The sequence below is a fragment of the Protopterus annectens genome, chromosome 2.part1, assembly GCF_019279795.1.
Source record: "Protopterus annectens isolate FY-2018-M chromosome 2.part1, PAN1.0, whole genome shotgun sequence".
In the NCBI taxonomy this organism is placed as follows: Eukaryota; Metazoa; Chordata; order Ceratodontiformes; family Protopteridae; genus Protopterus; species Protopterus annectens.
In genome coordinates, this window is record NC_056729.1 from 334,765,178 (window position 1) to 334,784,297 (window position 19,120).

General features: G+C 41.0%; 1 protein-coding gene across 1 annotated transcript in view; it reads left to right on the forward strand.

The window, feature by feature from the left end:
- Positions 1-19,120, forward strand: part of ANAPC4 (anaphase promoting complex subunit 4) — a 1,069,940-nt gene that overhangs the window by 117,418 nt on the left and 933,402 nt on the right. The window contains exons 5-6 of the mRNA XM_044062163.1: positions 14,295-14,321; positions 14,435-14,479. Of these exons, the coding sequence (XP_043918098.1) occupies positions 14,295-14,321; positions 14,435-14,479 (72 nt within the window). The remainder of the gene's footprint in view (positions 1-14,294; positions 14,322-14,434; positions 14,480-19,120) is intronic.

A 19,120-nucleotide genomic window follows, 5' to 3' on the forward strand; every position in this document is an offset into this window, starting at 1 on the left:
TTGTGGAAAGTGGACACCCTCTCTTCTCTTGGAAAGGGATGTTTCTTTATGCATTTCTTCCCCTTCCTGTCATTCCGAAAAGATACAGCAGGATGCTCCCAAAATCTTGTTGGTGACCCCCTTTTGGCTGCGACAACACTGGTTCCCTCTACTTGTGCATCTAGCCAGGGGCAGTCATCACAAGTTACTTCAGAGGGTGGATCTCATCACACAAGATAAGGGATCTCTCATCCATTCCCACCTGTCCACACTTCAGTTGACATTGTCGGTGGTAGGGTTTTGATCCCACAGACACCTTTTTTCAGAGGACATGTTGCAAGTCCTGCAGGAGGCCAGGAAACCTACTACTAGGAAATCCTACTTATCCAAATGGAAGAGGATTTGTGTTTGGTGTCTGTCTAATAATCTGAACCCACTTTCTGTGGATGTTCCTTTGCTTCTCTCTTATTTGTGTGAGTTGCTCATTGATGGTTAGGCCCACTTATCAGCCATCTCTGCTTGTCTGCCTTTATCTCCTCCTTTAGCTTCTACATGTGAGGTTAAACAATTTCTTAAAGGCTTCTTAATATTAAACCACCCAGGAAGCCAGTCCCACCTTCCTGGGATCTTAATTTTGTTTTGGAGATTTTGACTCCGGCTTCTTAAGAACTTGCTGTTTCAGCTTCTTTGAAACATTGTTCTTGCAAGACTGTTCTTTTGTTAGATTTTACTTTTGCCAGATGGGTGTCTGAGTTGCAGGCCCTTATGGCTTGTCCTCCTTTTTTGATCTTTCATGAGGATAGAGTGTCTTTATGCACTAATCCCTCTTTTATGCCTAAGGTGGTTAATGAGCTTTCCCATAATCAGTCTATTAATCTGCCTACTTTTTTCCCCCTCTCCCCAGTCTGACAATGAGAGGGTGCTGCATACTTTGGATGAGCATAGGCAACTCAGAATTTATTTGGATTAGACTAAGGCTGTTCATAAATCTGATCAGTTGTTTGTTTTTCATCCTAGATCTTTGGATCTAGCTGTATCCAAGCAAACTACTTCTTCTTGGATTTCTAAGGTTATTTCCTTTTTGTTACAGCTTTCATGGCAAGAGCCTTCCTTCTTCAGTCAAGGCTCATTCTGCTAGAGTGGTGGCTTCTTCTGGTGCTTTTTTTTTCAAAGGTTTAGATACCAATTCTATTCTTATTCTTGAAGCAGCTACCTGGTCTGCTGGGCATATATTTACTAAACACTACAAGTTGAATGGTATCTCTAGAGCTAGGGCCAGTTTTGCTAGTGCCGTTCTCCATGGCTTCTTAGGGGAAGCTTTTTCTCCTTCCCCTTCCTAAGTTTCCTGTTGAGCTTTGGCACTCTCCTGAAGGTGACGAATACTGCAACAGTGAATGGATGGACAGTTGTGTAAAATCTTACCATAACAGTAGATGTCCTTGCTTTACTGCTGCAGCACGCGCTCCCTCCCTCCTTCCCTCTAGTCCTTTCCTTCCTGGATGTACACGTTCCCTCTTGGGTTCCTTGGACTGGTGTTCCTACTGGAGCAGTCCGTCTTGTTTATGGTAAGCCAAAACATCACCTTTTTGTCCTGTGATGCACAAGGAGTGTTTGAGTGATGTTCAGGTATACCTTTTAAATGCAACAGGAAGTCTTTGGTATACTAGCCAGATGACTGACTTCCACGGCAGGGAATCCCAAAGATTACAAATACTGCAGCAGTGAAGGCAAGGACATCTGCTGTTATGGTAAGATTTTACACAGCTGTACTTTTCCTGAAGTTCGTTCTACAATCTGAAGCTACAACAGGGATTATTCATAATAATAGGCTTGATTTCTTCAATGATTCTCATGATTGTCTGTACCAGGGGGACTTCCAAGATTGCTGCATATTGAGTAAACCAGTGTGAGAACAGAAACTTAGCAGAGAAATCCAGTGGACATGTACTACTTAGTAAATTTCAGTAACTGGCTAATAAGTGTACTGCCTGGATGTCAGGAAAAAGAAATACAGAGGACTTGATGGAAAATCGGCTACAAAAGGAGAGGAAAAAACTGAATGGGAAAAGCACTGCAGCTGTTCAGCAAAAAGCAGTGCAAGCACCAGCCATAAGTTCCAGTAACCTAAAGTAAAGTATAAGACAACAAAATGAAACATTGATGGAGTACATCAACTCAAACAACAAAAGGCTGGAAAAAAATGGAAGAAGCTTTAAACAGATATTCAGATGATGTGATAAAACTGCAAAACTCGGAGGTCGAAATGAAGAAAAGGCTGGCTGAATATGAGAATGCACAAGAAGAAATGTTTCAAATAATAATAGAATTAGAGGACAGAGCACATAGGGAAAACATGAGATTTTGTGCTGTACCAGAGAAGCTGGAAGGAACAGACTGTATTAAATTTATGAAAGCACAAATAAGTAACTAGACTGGTATTCCACAACAGGGATTATTAATTGAATGAGGTACATTGTGTGTACGCTCCAAACCTGGCTGTGAGAAAGCAACCTAGACCTTTAATAGTAAAGCTACAATCTTACCAGGAGAAGGAGTTGATTTTGACAAAACTGGGCAGAAGGACAAAGTGCTAAAAGTGGGAGACAGCAGACTGTTAGTGGAGAATTAGTATGCATTTCACACCATGCAGATGAAGAGTAAATTTATTTCATTATCCAGGTCATATCGAGAACCAGGCATGAGATTCAAACTGCTATACCTAGCTATCTTCAAAATATTTTTCCCTGGAGGCACAAAATCATATTTTGATGAAGTACATGCTAAGGAGAAAGTAGATTATCCAATAAAAAGTGAGCTGTGAAACAGAAGAGAATTCTGCTTCTTGTTCTTCTGGTAATAAAGAACATGGAGAGATTGTGCCAGTGAAACCTTTCCAGTGTTTAAACAGAAAATGCTGAGAGAAGGAAAAAAAACATTAGTAGTCTAGAAGAATAGAGAGTAGGTTGGAAATGAAGCAGAGAATTTGGGAGGTGGGGATTTAAAAGGAATAAAACCAGCAAATTGAAAACTGACACTTGGGATTTCAAAGCAATAATTATAATTGTGAAACATGACAAAACAAGCAAATCTGGAAACCATAAAAGAAAGAGTCGTGAACTATATTAAAATGTAGAGTACAAATAGCTATGTTACAGGGGATACACTTGGAAAGAACTGAACATGTGAATTTGATAAAGAAAGGTTTTCTGGATGGTTATTCAGTGGAAAACCTAGGACAAAGGAAAAGAGGAGCACTTATATTATTGCAAGAGGAGATCCAATAGTGATAGAAGATGATAAAAAAGATAATGGCAAATTTGTAGTGCTAAGGGACTACTGGCAAAGGAGGAGGATTACACTGGCATGTATTTATACAATACCTAAAACTGCTATAATGGAGCTTAAGAAATTTCTAGGAGAAATAATTGGGTTTTAGCAAGTAGTGCTACTTATAGGTGGGGACTAGAACTTAATTTGCAACAGTGAAGATGTGTCTGGGGGATCCGGAAGGGAAAATATAGATTTTTTTGAAGATATGTATGAAAATATTTGGGACATAAGATGTGAATTCCATACTAGGAGTTCAGACTGAATTTGCTTATTCCGCATGATACAAAAATTATTCCCTGTACCAGGTTACATATGAGAAAGGTTCATTGGTACCTCAGAAACATGTGGACCCAACATTCTCATCCTCTTCAGTTTGGATTCCAATCTTGGGCTTTATCAAGTCAGAACTGCATTGGTGGAGGGATTAGATGGCTCACAATGTAGGTTTCCTTTTTTCTTCACCCATCCCAACCTAATCTGTACTGACCAGTTCATCAGCTTTTGCTTGGGGAGCAGTTTCAATGGGGGTAAAGGTGCATGAACTATGGGACAGTACAGACTGATCAGAGCATATAGGTGTAAAAGAAATATTGACACTGATTCATGCGATAAAGTCTCTGCATTATTTCTGGGACCCTGGTCCCTTACAGGTTATGACAGACAACACTGTGGTAATGTAGCACATAAACAGGAGTACTAGATCATACCCCCTGTGCCACCTAGTAATGATAGCTTGGGAGTTAGCTCTACAGCACTCCTTCACTCATCAAGCTTCTTGCATACTGTCAGAGCAGAACAAGCTAAGTATATCTTGGGCAGACCCTCATGAGTGGAAATTCAATGTAGATGTCTTCCAGGAGTTGATCCAGATGTGGAGAAGACCACTAGTAGATCTAATCGCCTCCTTTCAAAATGGTCAGCTAAACAGATTGTTTCACAGCCTCCTGCAAGCAGGTCTGGAAAAGACATGCTCTTTCATTCCCCTGGTTGAGGATGTTCTTTTATGGATTTCATTCCTTTCCAGTGATTTCCAGGGTAATTCTGAAGATTCAGAAACACTCCAGAAAAATGTTCTAGTGGTGAATAACTTTTGTCAAAATTGGGTATCCCTTCTTATGGAATTGGCCATAGGCAATAGCCACAGCCACAAGCTTCATGACAGGCTGGATCTAGTCACAAAGGGGAGTTTGATGCACACTGAATTCAAACAATTGCAACTGACAGCTTAGCTAATTTAATTTTTATACCTTTTAAGTACCTCTTGATGACATGCAGCAGGAACCGAAGGGGCAAGAAAGCCTGCTAGAAAATCATATACTGGCAAGTGGAAGAGGTTTTCTAGTTTCTGCCTAGTCAATAACCAGGGACCCATCAAAGATTTTATACCACTCGTGCTTAAATGTTTGTGTGATTTACTGTCTTCTGGCCAGTCTTATGCCTTTTACAAAGGTACATCTTGCAACCATTTCTGCATGTCTGCCCATGAGTTCTCCTCTTTCTTCTCTGTTTATTGTTAAACAATTTCTAAAAGGAGTTTTACACCTGAGACCTCCTCATAGACAGGTTCCTTCTCCTTGGGATCTCAGATTTGCATTAGTCAACCTTTGAACCTGCCTGTCAGGATGATTTAAGGTTCATTGATTGGAATACTGCCCTTCTTCTTGCTCTGACATCTGCAAGAGGAGTATCTTAAGTTGCAAGCTCTCATGATAGGAGAGCCCTATCTAGTTTTTCATAGAGATAGTCACTCTCTGCACAAATCCCTCTTTTGTACCTAAAGTTGTTTCAGAGTTCATGTTGAATCAGCCATCAGTCTTCCTGAACCAAAAAAACAAGGTAAAAAAGATTCTAGACATTCTGGATGTGCATAGGCAACTCTAGTATTATCTTGATAGAATAAGTCCATTAGAAAAGCTGACCAGCTCTTTTGTTTCCTGTTCTGGGACTAAGAAAGGTCAGCCTGTATCTAAACAGACTAATTCTGTTTTTTTGCTTTATGTTAGAGGGGAGCAGTTAAGCCAAGTGTAGAAGCTTGTCTTGGTGACTGTTCGAAAGTGACATTGGAGGGGTCAGGAGATTGAGTAGATGATTGGTTTAGCTTTGATAGTATTGCATGCATTGTACCTGACTCTTGGGCTGAAAAAGAACCAAGTCATAGGAAGAAGATGTTATGGTCCCAGGCTTTGGGTAGCAACCAAATCGTTTAGATTCCAGACACAAGCTGCATAAATGTGGCACCTTCTCGGGGTTTTGTGGTTACTGTTTGTGGCAGAGTAAGGAGCTCTGCAATCCAGGACAATCCCTTAGTAAAGCCACTGCTCCCCTGGGTTAAGTAGAATTAGTCTTGGTGGTTTAAGCACCTAGTAAAGATGCCTCCTGAATGATTCACACAGGAAGTGTACCAGGTACACCCCACCAGGAGGAGGCCAAAGGGCAGGCCCTGGATAAGCTGGAGAAATATTGTCTCTCAAATCACCTTACTAGCGATTCCTTTAGGATGAGCTGGGGATTGCTGCTTGATACAGGGAAGTCTGATCTGTCGTGTTCAGATTGCTGTCAGTGCACCCTTGTCAGAGTATGTGGCTTAGAAAAAGAAAGCATAGAGGTGACTTTCAGTGACTTGGTTATGAGAATATGAATTTGTGTGTGGTGCAGTGGTGCATAAACATACATGTATATGCATATATATGTATATATATATATGTGTGTGTGTGTGTGTGTGTGTGTGTGTCTGTGTGTGTGTGTGTGTGTGTGTGTGTGTGTGTGTGTGTGTGTGTATACATTTTTGTACGTATGTGCATGCATACATATCCACGTATATTTATATGTATCTTTTAAGTATGTTCAGAAATACTGACACATTAAAATGTCAATGCTCATTATACCGACACCTAAATGCAGACAGTTCACAATACCTGCACATCAAAATGTAGAACTCACAAAATATACACAAGTCACCAAACCCCACATTAACTTAATTGTAAAAAAAAGACCAGCTGTTTACAATCAAAATAAAGTAAGACCTTAACAATACCATAAGTCATAATTTTTCTGAATATTGGTAGTGTTGTGGAGAGGGTTTTTCTAGGGTAAAGTGCATGGTTAGAGTTGGCTCACATAAGGTAGGCAAGTGGGCTTCTTCAAGACCCCTTTTAAAAAAAGTGTAAACTGGTATTGTTTTAAGGGAAGTCAAATTTGTTCTAAATGTGTAGAGATCCTCCCACTGGTGTGTCTCAGATAGAAGAGAGAGCCTCGTGACCTGGAAAACGCCTCACTCTGGAAGCAGTATGACACAGTGAAGAACTACAGCTTTTGAAGTTTGTCTGAACAACCTAGGTTGTTGAGCCTTTCTGTCCCCTTACTAAGGAACCTTTGAACCCTCTTCAGCTAAACCACTTGTTTTTATTAAGAGGCTGTTGAAGGGGGGAATTTTACTCTGGCTGGGTGGATGGGTGAAGTATACAGTGCATTGATGCCCTCTGTGGAGTGACCGGTAACCTCTTTGGGTAGAATATGGGACATGCTAGAGACCTTTCTGTCAATGTGACAAACTGTTAGTCAAAGCATGGTCCATGTCTTTCATTGCACCTAGAGTCTTATAGGTTGATAGTTAAGTGCTAGTCTAGTATCTCTTGTGAGCTATTTTAAGCCTAGCTAATTTTCATTTTTGTGCTTGAAATACTTATCTCATTTGGTTGTAGACTGGCCTTACCCATCCCACTGCCTATAACTGTATATTATCTGAGAATAACTGAAATCATACCATATATAATTTGAGGGGATCCATGCATGGGATAAAGCATTTAGGAGCTGTATCTGTCCATTAATAGTACAGGGAGCAGTTCTGGGATAAATTTTCTATTTCCCTTCCATAGATCTAAGTTGGACTTAAAACAAAGTTCATCCCTGTACATTTTCATGTTGCTGCAGAGTCTGTTCCATAGCAGTGGTAGCCTCTGCAACATATACCTGTCCCTCCAAACTGTTCTGTTTATGTTGCAGAAGAGAGTTAGATCCCTAGACAGAGTATTTCTGATGCCATGTGGCTTGATGATATGCAGTAAATCCATCAGTAATGGGTCTGAGGATGCCTTGTATGCCAGACACAGATCACCTCTTAGCAATTAGGGTTACCACCTGTCCCACTTTGCAAGGGACAGTCCCTCTTTCGGCATTTGTGTCCTGTAAAAAAATGTGAAAAATGGCAAATGTCCTGAGATTTTAGGACAAAAATATTTCCTATATTTTCTTTAATAGTTGCATGAAATAGTTATTTGTATTGAAAACATTTAAATGTTATAAGAAACAAAATAAGTAACTCAAATGCTGCAAGAATAAGATTTTATTTTGGCAAAAAAGTGAAGTTCTGTCCTTTGTACCTGCCCTGGGTATGTTTTGCCCTGCAAAATCTGATGTTTCTACAAAAAATGTCCCACTTTGGGCATTTGAAAAGGTGGCAACCCTATTAGCTATCTGTGGGATACTGAGTATAATGACAAGGTTTTGCATTGGTTCATATAAGACGTGTTATTTAAGCCATGTAGTAAGGTATCTCTGTGGGCATTCCAGGTGATGCATCTGTCACCAAAGGAGGGGTTATATTCAATGACTGGTGTAATGAAGGCTGAGTAAAGGGGGAAAAGACATCCCTAGATCTAGACATAATCCCACACAATTCCTTAGTGATTGAATCTGTAGTTTTCCCTCTGTACAGTAGGTGGCAGAGATGACTTGCTTTCCAAAAATTACTGTACTGCATTTGTTAATATTGAAAGCCAAGTCATTCTTTTTTGCACTAAGTATAGTTTGTGTTCAACTCTTTCTGGTGATCTATTGTGTGGTAGTTCAGACAATGTTACCCAGTCTGCAGGTGTAAGTACATTTCAAGAAACGGAGGCTGCTGTTAACAACCTGTGTCGCTGGGAGAAAGGTGCTTAAGAGAAAGGAACAGAGAATTGAGGCCCGAGGTGTCCAAGTGGTTACTTAAGTTGAAGAAAAGAGTTGACTTCTTTACTGGCTGGGTTATGCTGGAAAGCCATTTGCTTAATCGGACATTGACCACAGCCTATCATAGGTAGGTATTAGGCTACTGGCCCTAGGGCCTATATAAGCCTAGCCAAAAAGGTACCCTGGCTTTCGCCACACAAGAAAATTATTTTCCTGTGCCACTGTCGAGCAGAGCCACAGAAGTGATCCCGAGGTGAATTTCCAGTTTCCCATTAAATTCCCATTAAATCATCAAGATTTTTCTTGAAGAGTGCTAATGAGGAGCTTTGTTTGATATAGAGAGGTAGTTTGTTCCAGAGTATGGGAAGTCTCTGGGACAGGAATCTATCCCTCCAGCATGTTCTGTTTATTGTGGGGACAAGGTTTATGTCCCTAGAGCGTGTAGCTCGGAGGGATTGGGATTTCTTTAAGTGGAGCATGTCCAACAGCTCTGGGTTTGCCATAGCTTTGTATGTTAGGCAGAGATCGCCTCTGAGTAGGCAGTATGTGACGGAGTAAAGCTGGAGATTTTTGAGACTGTCTGCATAGGGCATCTGTTTGAGGCCAGTAATCTTCTTTGTGAGGTATTTCTGCGGTCTTTCCAGTTGTTGTAGATGTCTTGTGAGGTGCATACCAAAAGGGGTGTTGTACTCTATAATGGGTGTAATGAGTGACGAGTAGAGGGGAACAATGATCTCTTTTTTCCTGGATGAGAAACCTTTAGTGATGAGGTGTGCCACGTAGAAGGATTTCCTGACTACTGTGGCGATGTGATTATCAAAGGAGAGACTACTTGTCCACCTGTTTCCCAAGGTCTCTTGTCACACTTTTGGTGTTAAGTTTACTGCTGCCTATGTGGTAGTTCATGGGTACAGAGTTTTTACCAAAGGGGATAACAATGCACTTTTTGGCATTGAGCTTGAGGCCATGGCTTTGACACCAGGCATCTGTCTCAGTGAGACCCTTTTGTAGGATGTCCATATCGTTAGGAGTTTCGATTATGGCTCCTAGTTTGCAGTCATCTGCGAACTTCGTTAGCCAAAGACCGTCTGTGTTAGCCTGTACTTCAGAGAAGTAGAAACTAAACAGGAGAGGACCCAAGACTTAAACCTAGGGATTTATACCTAGTTTAGTGAGTTTCATAGGGTGTTTATACCTAGTTTAGTGAGTTTATCTATAATTCCAGAGTAAAGGATGGTGTCGTAAGCCTTGGCAAGATCTAGATAGGCTGTGTGAACCACATTACCCTCATCTATGGCTTTGGTGACTGCTTCAAAGAAGTCTGTCAGGTTTAGGAGAAATGATCTGCCTTTTACAAACCCACACTGGGTGGGTTCCAGAGTTTGGAGATTACCAATGTCTGTGTTTATAATTTCCATGATGATATGTTCCATGACCTTGCAGACCTGGCTCTTCAGGCTAATGGGGAGGTATTTCCCGCGGCCCTTGTTGGCTCCCCCTTTGTGAAGTGGGATAACTGTCATTGTGTGCCATTCAGTGGGCACAAAGACTGAGGTGAGGCTATGATTGAACATGGTACTTAGGTGGGGTGCCATTTCGCTCTGTAGTTCATGTAGAACGCAGCCTGGGATGTTGTCAGGTCCCACTGATGCTGTCAGGTCCCACTGATGCTGTGTTCTTGACTTTGGAGAGTGTGTTTTTTACCTGTGCAGCCGTGATTGCAGGAACTTTGCATATTTCTGGTATAGAGATGGGCCCTTCAGGGGGGTGAGATGGGGGTAATATTAGCACTGAACCTTTCTGCCAGGATGTTGGCAATATCAGTTGGTTCTGTATATTTAGTGCCATTGTGCTGTAACTCAGAGCAGATCTGAGTGTTGCCATTGAGATTTTTGACATAGCTATAGAATGCTTTGCGATTGTCTTTAGAATCAGTGGCAATTTTGTTTTCGTAACTAGCTTTGGAGGATTTTATGAGGGATCTTGGCTTTTTACTGAGGCTGGCCAGGGAGTTCCTCCAATCATGGGATTTTACTCTTTTTTGCAACAGTTTCTTTCTTCTGTTGTAGAGTTTGTTTATGACAGAGGACCACCAGATTGGCTTCATTTTTTTGGAGGATAGCATCTTAGTTCTTTTAGGGATAGCACGATCCATGCACTTGTGTAAGTGCTTATGAAGTGCAATTGTGTAGGTTTCAGCAGTCGTACCTCTATTGTCCGTCTGCATGGGTGTCACGAAGTTTGCCACTTCTATCTTAAGAAGCGTGAAGTTGGCTTTGGAGAAATGTTTTACGATAGTTTCCCTAATTGGGGGGGGGGCAGGATGTGGATGTCTAGGGTGATTAGCTTGTGGTTGGATCTGACCAATGAGGAATTGACCTTTGGTGTGGAACACCTGTCACCCATGTTGGTAATGCCCAGATCTCTGATATTGCTGCCCCTGGTGGGGGAGTGGATAAGTTGATCCAAGTCATTGGAGTTTATAAATTCCAGAAAACGTTGAGCAAAAGAGTTGGTACATGAGTAGTTTTCCCAGTTAATGGTGGGATAGTTGAAATCGCCCATTATTAGGGTGTTTGGTTGTACCCTAATATTTTCCAATGTATCTAGAAATGAGGAGTGGGAATCCTGGGGCATGGTGGGGGATCTGTAGCAAGCTACAATTTGGATTGCGGTCTTGCCTAGAGTTAGTTGCACTTGGATAATCTCAGATGCATTATGCTGAGCAACTAGCCTGGCGATGTGGGTATCCTTAGTAAATATGGACACGCCTCCACCTTTAGTGTTTCAGTCGAAGTTAGGTGGCCGAAAAGTGTGGTATGAATTACAGCCTGGTAATGCAGGAGTGCTCTCTGGAGCCTTGAACCAGATCTCTGACACTGCACAGATGTCGATGTTCTCCATTTTAAGGAGTGCCTCGAGTGAGTGCATTTTGAGGTTTAGACTTCTAGCATTAAGTAGCATTACACTCAGATTTTGCTTGCTTGTACCTGTTACTGTGGTGAATTTGTCATTTGAACCTTGCCTAAAAAAGGCACTATAGTGGTGGCAAGAGCCTTAGCCAGTATCTGGAATCCCAAGGGTGACAGGTGCAGGTCATCTCTGGTAAAGCATCATGGTTTGTCGATCATGTCATCCCAGGCAGACAGATACTGGATCCCCTTAGAATAACACCAGAAGCTTAGCCAATTTTTGAAGTCATTCATTTTGTCCTTGTACTGTGGTACCATTCTGGGTGATGGCAGGATGCTACTCAGGGCTAGGGTCATACCTGCCTTGGCTACAAGATCGGAGAGCTCCTCTGTCTCTTTTCATGTAGTCCAGGGAGGTACATCTCAGGTCATTCACACCAACATGGACAATATTTGTACTTGTTGTGGAGTGACCTGTGTGCATGTGTTATGTGGCGGATCCTGGCACCTGACAGGCAGCTGACAGTAACTTTCTCCTTGTTTAGCCTGGTGAGTAGAACATCAGTGTGCCTGACTATAGAGTCACCTATGACTAGAGTGTTGGGTACATCATTATACCTTGTGGGCTGTGGTTGAGTGGCACATTGAGTTTGTGGGCTATGTGCCATTTGTGTTGTGTTGGAAGCTGGAGGTTGAGTGCATTTCTGCTTTGGAGGGCTCTGTTGCTTGGGCAGATTTTTATTGAGAGCCTCCGTGAATGTAGGTGCGTGTTTTGTGTTTCTCTGTATGTGTTTTGGTGGTGTAGGTTTTGAGGGACTATGTAATGAGTGTGGTGTGGTGCAAGTATTTACCTTCTCTTGACTGTCTAGTCCAGTCTTGGGTAAATAGAGCTTTGCTTCCAGTTTGGCTATATAAGTGCATCCCTCACATGTTGCAGTGTTGGGTGGTAGGTGGAGAGGGTTGTCTGTGTACATGAGGCAATTGCTGCATTGCCCCAAGATGCCCAGATTCATCAGGTAGACAGGAGAAAACACCAGGAGCTCACCCTTAGAAATGCCTGGATATGTACTTGTTTATTAAGTACTAAAAACTGTTTTCCTCTAGATAAGAGAGGAAAAGTGAGTGCTGGAGTAATTAGTAGCTTATGCTTGCGAGTTCTGAACAAGTGCTGAGTTCAAAGAAACAGATTTTAGTGCTAAAACTAAAAAAACTGACTAGTTCTAAAGGAAAATTTGAAGAGCAGATTTTATGATGCCGGGAATAGTTTAACCCTAACTAAGCGGCGATGCATAAAGTGTATTTTTTGCACACTCCTGCCACTAGTGTGCAGGGGAACCTTCTCCAAAAAAAGATGGCCTGGATTAGTGCTCTAGTAATACAAACAAAGCTAGAATCAGCAGTTCTGAATCTGGTCTATGCTACAGCAAAGAAGGCATACCAATTTCAGAAAGAAACCGTTCAGATAAGCAGGCACAATAAGCCTCTAACTAGAAACTCCCAGCTCAGAAGGGCAGAATCTACCCTCTCCTCCCACAAGAGTGCAGGCCACACCTTTTTAATGTCAAATAAATGGCCCAAAGCCCAAGTGCTTAAACCGGAACTAATACACTTTTAGAGTAACAGACATTAATCCTTCAATCAGCAACTCCCAATTTAGAAGGATGTAAGCTACCTGTCCTGCCACAACAGTGCAGACCACAAACCTTCTTAATGTAAAACAACTGGTCTGAGTCCCAAGTGTGTAAACCAAAAGCTTAGAATAACAGTTACAATGTAATCAGTCTACTAACAAGCAGTAATAAATGCAGCAGAGTAAATGCAGTTAAGTACTTTTAAGAACAGGCAGCAAAAGCAAAATAAAGTAGGAAGAAACACAAATACAGTAAACGCAGATGGATAAAGTGCACTTTTTTTCTAGATAACAATAGAAAATGAGCAAACTGATTTAAACAAATTACCCAATTAACCAGTAAAAAGTTCAAAACTGAGCCCTGTTCCAGCAGTCATTAATCAAACAAGTTCTAACTGCACACTCCTGCCACCAGGGTGCAGGGGAATCTTCTCCAAAAAAGATGGCCTGGATCAGTGCTCAAGTTATACAAACAAAGCTAGATTCAGCTGGCCTGAGTCTAGTCTTTGCTACAGCAAACAAGGTGCACCAATTTCAGAATAAATAGTTCAGATAAGCAGGCACAATAATTCCCAGCTCAGAAGGGCAGAATCTAGCCTCTCCTCCCACAAGAGTGCTGACCACAAACCTTCATAATGTAAAATAACTGGTGTGAAACCCAAGTGCTTAAACCAGAACTAATACACTTTTAGAATAACAGACACTGAGCCTTCAATCAGCAATTCCCAACTTAGAAGGATGTAAGCTACCTGTCCTTCCACAACAGTGCAGACCACAAACCTTCTTAATGTAAAACTGGTCTGAAGCCCAAGTGCTTAAACCAAAAGGCTTAGAATAACAGTTACAGTTTAATCATGCTACTACCAAGCAGTAATAAATGCAGCAATAGCAATTTTATTTATAGTTTCTTCATGATGGACAGCATTGACGACCTATATGAGCTTAAGGTCGTTGGTTGCACAGTATCCCCCCTCCCTCCAGTCCAGGGCAGCTGTAACCTCCTGAAAAGGAAAGCAGATTTAATAGGCATTGCTACTCATTAACAAGTCCATGTTTGTATCTAAAAGCAGGAAATCAGCTATGCATTTCTGATTTTGAATGCTTAAGGGTGGAGAGATGATGCATGGACAGCATTGATGCCTGAATAAGTTAAAGTCACACATTTCACTAGGTCTTTAACAACTGGGAGTTCGCCTTAATTACTGCCTTTTCCTGTGGGGGAGTGTCCCTTGTGACTTCTTTGATGTCAGTTGTTGATTTCCTCTGCAAAAGGCTTTGAGAGCCTGGGGCAGCGTCACAATACTTATCTGAGAGTTTCAGGTGCTGTGAAACTTAAACATGTAACTTGCTATTAGCTTATCAGTCTAAACAGTCACATAAAATTGGATGCTGTCCGAATTGATTTGTTTGAGAGCTGTGTGAATTGTATCAGGCTACATGTTGAGACATTCTCCTAGTATTGTTGTATTCTTATTTATTTTTCTGTTCTGTTTCAGCTATAGTACTGCTGCAAAAATATTCAGGTAAGTTGGTCCCTGTTTGCATTTGTAGATGATCTCTTAGTATTGCAGAACTTTATGCATATTTTATTAAATTCACAAATATGTCTTTGCTAATGTATAGTTATGTTTTTTAGTGAAGAAAAATCTGATGAAATTATGAAGCTCTTGGGTGATGTGAGGTAATATTTTCATTCTCTCTCATTTGATATTAAGTTAATGTTTCCTTTATATATGTGCTGTTTTTGTAGTTTTCAAATTTAAAATATACTATACAGTCAGCTCGAATATCCAAATAGTTTTACAGTTTTTCATTAATTTTGCTGTTATTACAAGTCCTTGATTTTTCAAAAGCTCAGTAGTGCAACGGATTTTAGCAAAATTCTGAAAAAGTACTGTAAAGGCTTTGAAGGAATTTAATTATAGTGCCATATTTTAAAAGAAGATCCAACATTCCCTATGGTATCCAAAACCTTTTGTAGTACATTGTTGTATTGCATTCAGCATTGCTGGTGTAGCTTTAAGCAGATCTGTAAGCTTGAAGCATGCTGTTATTTGCCATACTGGCACAGGTAGAACACAGACTATTTCATCATTTACTACATGCTGTTCTGATTTTTTGCTTGACGTTATGTTAGTTAATTTGGACTTAGATGTTATTGGTAGCTTTTTATTAAGGTGAATGTTTTTGGAAAGGAGTACTCTGACTTGCAATTGGCAATGCATTTATTGTAGGTTTATCTGTATTGCTACACTTGAACAGAAACTGTTGGATTTGCTAGCCAAAAGCATGTAGTGCAGTACCTGGAAGCATGTGATATCCTGGTAAGTGCAGTACCTGGAAGCAAGTGACAGGCTGGTAAGACCATAGTGCAGGGTTATTGTAGAGTGGCTAATACTTCTGATGTTTTTCTCTTCAAATGTTGCAGTATTCTTAACATGTGAGATCCTCCACCCCAAGCAACCCAACTTCTGGCCAGCATACAACAGGTTTTAGCTACTGCAAGTATGTGAGATGTTGCAAGTATGGCTTGTCGAACGTCAGCCGTAAAAAGGACATCCACACGTACAATTCTGAGAACTTTTCTGCCACCATTCGGAACACTTGACTCGTATGTTGGTCTGCTGCCTGTTTCCATCTTTCAGATAAGTGTCCCATTGGGGTTTACACTTTTTATTGCTGCTGCCTTTTTTGCTAATTCATGTCATTTGGGAAGGGCAGGTGTAGGTATGGGAGGTAATTTCACATAAAGACAGTCATGATCTTTGCTTTTTTTTTTTTTGTCTAGGCCCAAATCACGACCACCGTTCCTGTCCTATTTATTAGGTCTTTGTTCCAAAGACCTTGCGAAGCCATCTTTTGACTTTGAGTCTTTATTTAGGGAATCAACGTTTGAAAAAACTAGCTAAAGACGTTATGGAGGGTTCTTTGGGTCCTTCTGCCAAGTTGACTTTGAAGAGGAAGGTCAATAAGCTAAAGCCTGAATCCTCTTCTTCTGAGCCTCTTTCCGACAACGTATATCATGAGGTTAGTGAAGACCCGGAGGTGCGTTTGGAGGTTGGGTCTGGTTCTTCGGCTGTACCACCTCTGAGGCCATTAAAGAATCTCACCTAGGTACATCCTCAGAGGCAGTGCAGATGTCCATATTGACCGGTCAGGTGGAGCCATGGCTTGTAGTCTCAGAAGGCTCCATAGACATCTTGTAAGGGAAGAGGTCCCGGTGTCAGTCGTAAGGTAGGTCTAGCTTGGGTCCTTCCACTTGCCGTCAAGCAGAGGAGCATGTTAGAAATAACAAAGAACTAAGCATCTTCTGGTTCCTAACTTGCTTCAGTCAGATTGGGATACTTTTTCACAGGGATTGATTCAGGCGCTGATGGCTCTTAAGCCTCCTTCTGCTGTTTCTTCTCCCTCCTTTACTACTTCTCCTGTTAAGAGGGCTAGAGAACAGGAGTTTTCATAGAATGAGGCTTCATCTGATGAGGATTCCTTCGCATATTCAACTCAAATGACATCTCTTTTAGAATATGCTTCCCCTGAGGAAGAATCCAATGGTGCAGATTCTTCAGAGGAAGAAATATCTTTTGGGGAGACTATTAACAAAATGAGAGGATGGGACTGCTTTCAGATTTTTGAGGTGCAAAAAAAGATATTGTGACCTTTTACAAATGGAATCTCCTTCTGCTGTGCCACCTGTATTACCAGCATTTATTTGATGCTTTTTCCTCTGTTTTTAATGTCTCCGATTCCCAAGCTTCTGCACCTAAAAGGCCCGACACATTTTATAAGTGCCTGATGACTGTAAAGTTCCTTTACAAATGCCCTTCACCTGATTCTGCTGTGGTATCCATTGCTTCAGATAAATCTTCTAGGTTATTGCCATCCTCTCAGCTTCTTCTTTCAGATAAGGAGAACAAGATTATGGAAAGACTTGGGAAGAAACACACATGTTCAGATATTCTTTGGCTCTTCTTTTTCAGGCCATTCAAGCTCTTTCAGAGTTTCCTGATTCCGATATTAAAACTGAGGTTGTGTCCCTTTTAGGAGCCCTTTTAGGAGCTTCTTCTCAAGTGGCTAGGCACTCAGTCAAATGCAGTTATGATGCAACAAAAGCATCATCTAGAGCAGCTGCGTCTGGCTCTGTACTTAGAAGGCACTTTTGTTTGAGGCTTCAACCACTGCCAGATATCATTAAAGCAAAACTGATGGATGTCCTCTGGATAACAGTGCTCTTTTTGGTACTGCAGCTGCAGACTTATTAGAGTCCTTACAAGAAAATGGAAATGAACTTCAGGACTTGAAACACATTTTTATGTCACCTGTCCCTAAATTCCACAAAGATTTTCCTTCTAATTCCTCTTTTGTCAGGAGATAGACCCATCCTCCTTCTTCTTCTTGTTCTTCCAGGACTAAGAAGGCTGGTAGAAGACCTCTTCAACCTAAAGTTTCTCTTTCAGGTTCTACTTGTAAACATCATTTTCTAGATAAGCCAGGTAGTCTGTGACTGTCAGCCACTTCCAAATCTTACTAGTCTTTCTCTTCATTTCTCTATCACTTCCAGTTTGGGCAAGTTTAACTCAGGATTCCTGGGTTCTGTCTATTATCCAGCGTGAATATTTCATGACTTGGAAAAATCTTCCTCCATTCAGGGACATTCCTCAACCTCCTCCAAACCAGTTGGATTTGTTTGGCTCACTCAGTATATCTGGTAACCAACCGTGCAAGAAAATAAAAAAGTCCCCAGAACCCTAGAACATGAAAATCCCAACCCCATCATAAAAAATGTGTCTAAACTTTCCATCACAGTATACAAATCAACATAACATCCCAGTTAAAACCAATAAGCAGTCTGTCATGTCCCCATCCACTGTCCCTGCTATAGGAAGTATTCCAAAATAATTAGATGTCTGAACAGTATCAGAGCAGACAAAAATTGTCCCTAACCCAACACGTATAAAACAGTTATAAGGAATCAAATTACTAAAACCAGATCTAATATAAAGAGTACATTCCCAACCCCAACCTACCGGGTGAATCATGACCAACTGAGGCTCCATGTAACGCACTCTGCTCCATGTCACAAAAACCAATGCCTACAACTCCACCGTCCCAAACCCCACAACTTGCACCCCTCTGAACCATGATAACCTCCAAAATTTCCTACTAACTAACCCCTAGTTATTAGCATACTGAAAACAGCAACTACTTATATCTGCCATGAACTCCGAAAAACCTAATATACCATATATATATATACCAAAAAAGTCTAATAATAATTGTCCAGTAGATGGGCAATAAACTATTCCAGAAACCCTGATCTACTGAACCTTAAATGAACTGCACTAAATCAGGCACAACCCCATGGATTAATAATGCAGACACATACCCACTAGGCTTAACCCATCTAAAGAGAGCTCTAAACCCTTCCAGTTAGTCCCCAAAAATCAGAACAAACCTATCTACAACCCAGCGCTAACCAGTAGCTCTCCATTCCAGTCAAAATCTAGAATCAATACATCAACATGGATGCCCCAACCAATCCAATAACCCATTGATGTAACCCTGAAAACTGTGTCCTCAACAACACTAGTGGATCACGGATTAAGAAACAAAAGCAACATTGCCTACCCAACAAAGGAACATGACTTTCAGTCCTTCCCAATCCTAGATACCTAGAGAATTCCTTAAGACTGTGCACACACCTGCTGACTGGCTTCTATTTATCCCCCACTGAAGTACCTATCTGACTGTCCAAAAATAAGAGACCAGCTGAATACTTTTGCCACTCCTCCTGCATCTCCAGGAAATATATTCCCACTGACCAATACTAAATACTATATCCAAACAGCCTACATTCCTAAAACACGAAAACCGTACTTTTAGGCCGTACAGACTAGCAAAGCCAACTCGCTACTCCTGAACAGCTAACATCACCTGGTACAAACAACCAACCAATACACAACCACACAACCCCTACCACACATTTCTAAGGGAGGATAGAAACCCTCTCTGCTCTTCAAGAAGAAACTCCAAAGGCTGGGAAAAATCATCCCCATCCACGGCTGCAAAAAAAAAAAAGAAAAACATTAACACTACATACATGACACACAAAAAAATTATTATTTGTACTATTACTATTACACACATATCCATACAATTATCATATTACTACCATGCCATACACATGTATTCATGTCACACACACATATTACCCACTCATTACCTCAGTGCATTGTCATTCATACCAATTCCACACTTCATATTCATTACCCAAATATTACACATACCATCACTTATGTGCACTATTATTCATCACCAAATATTA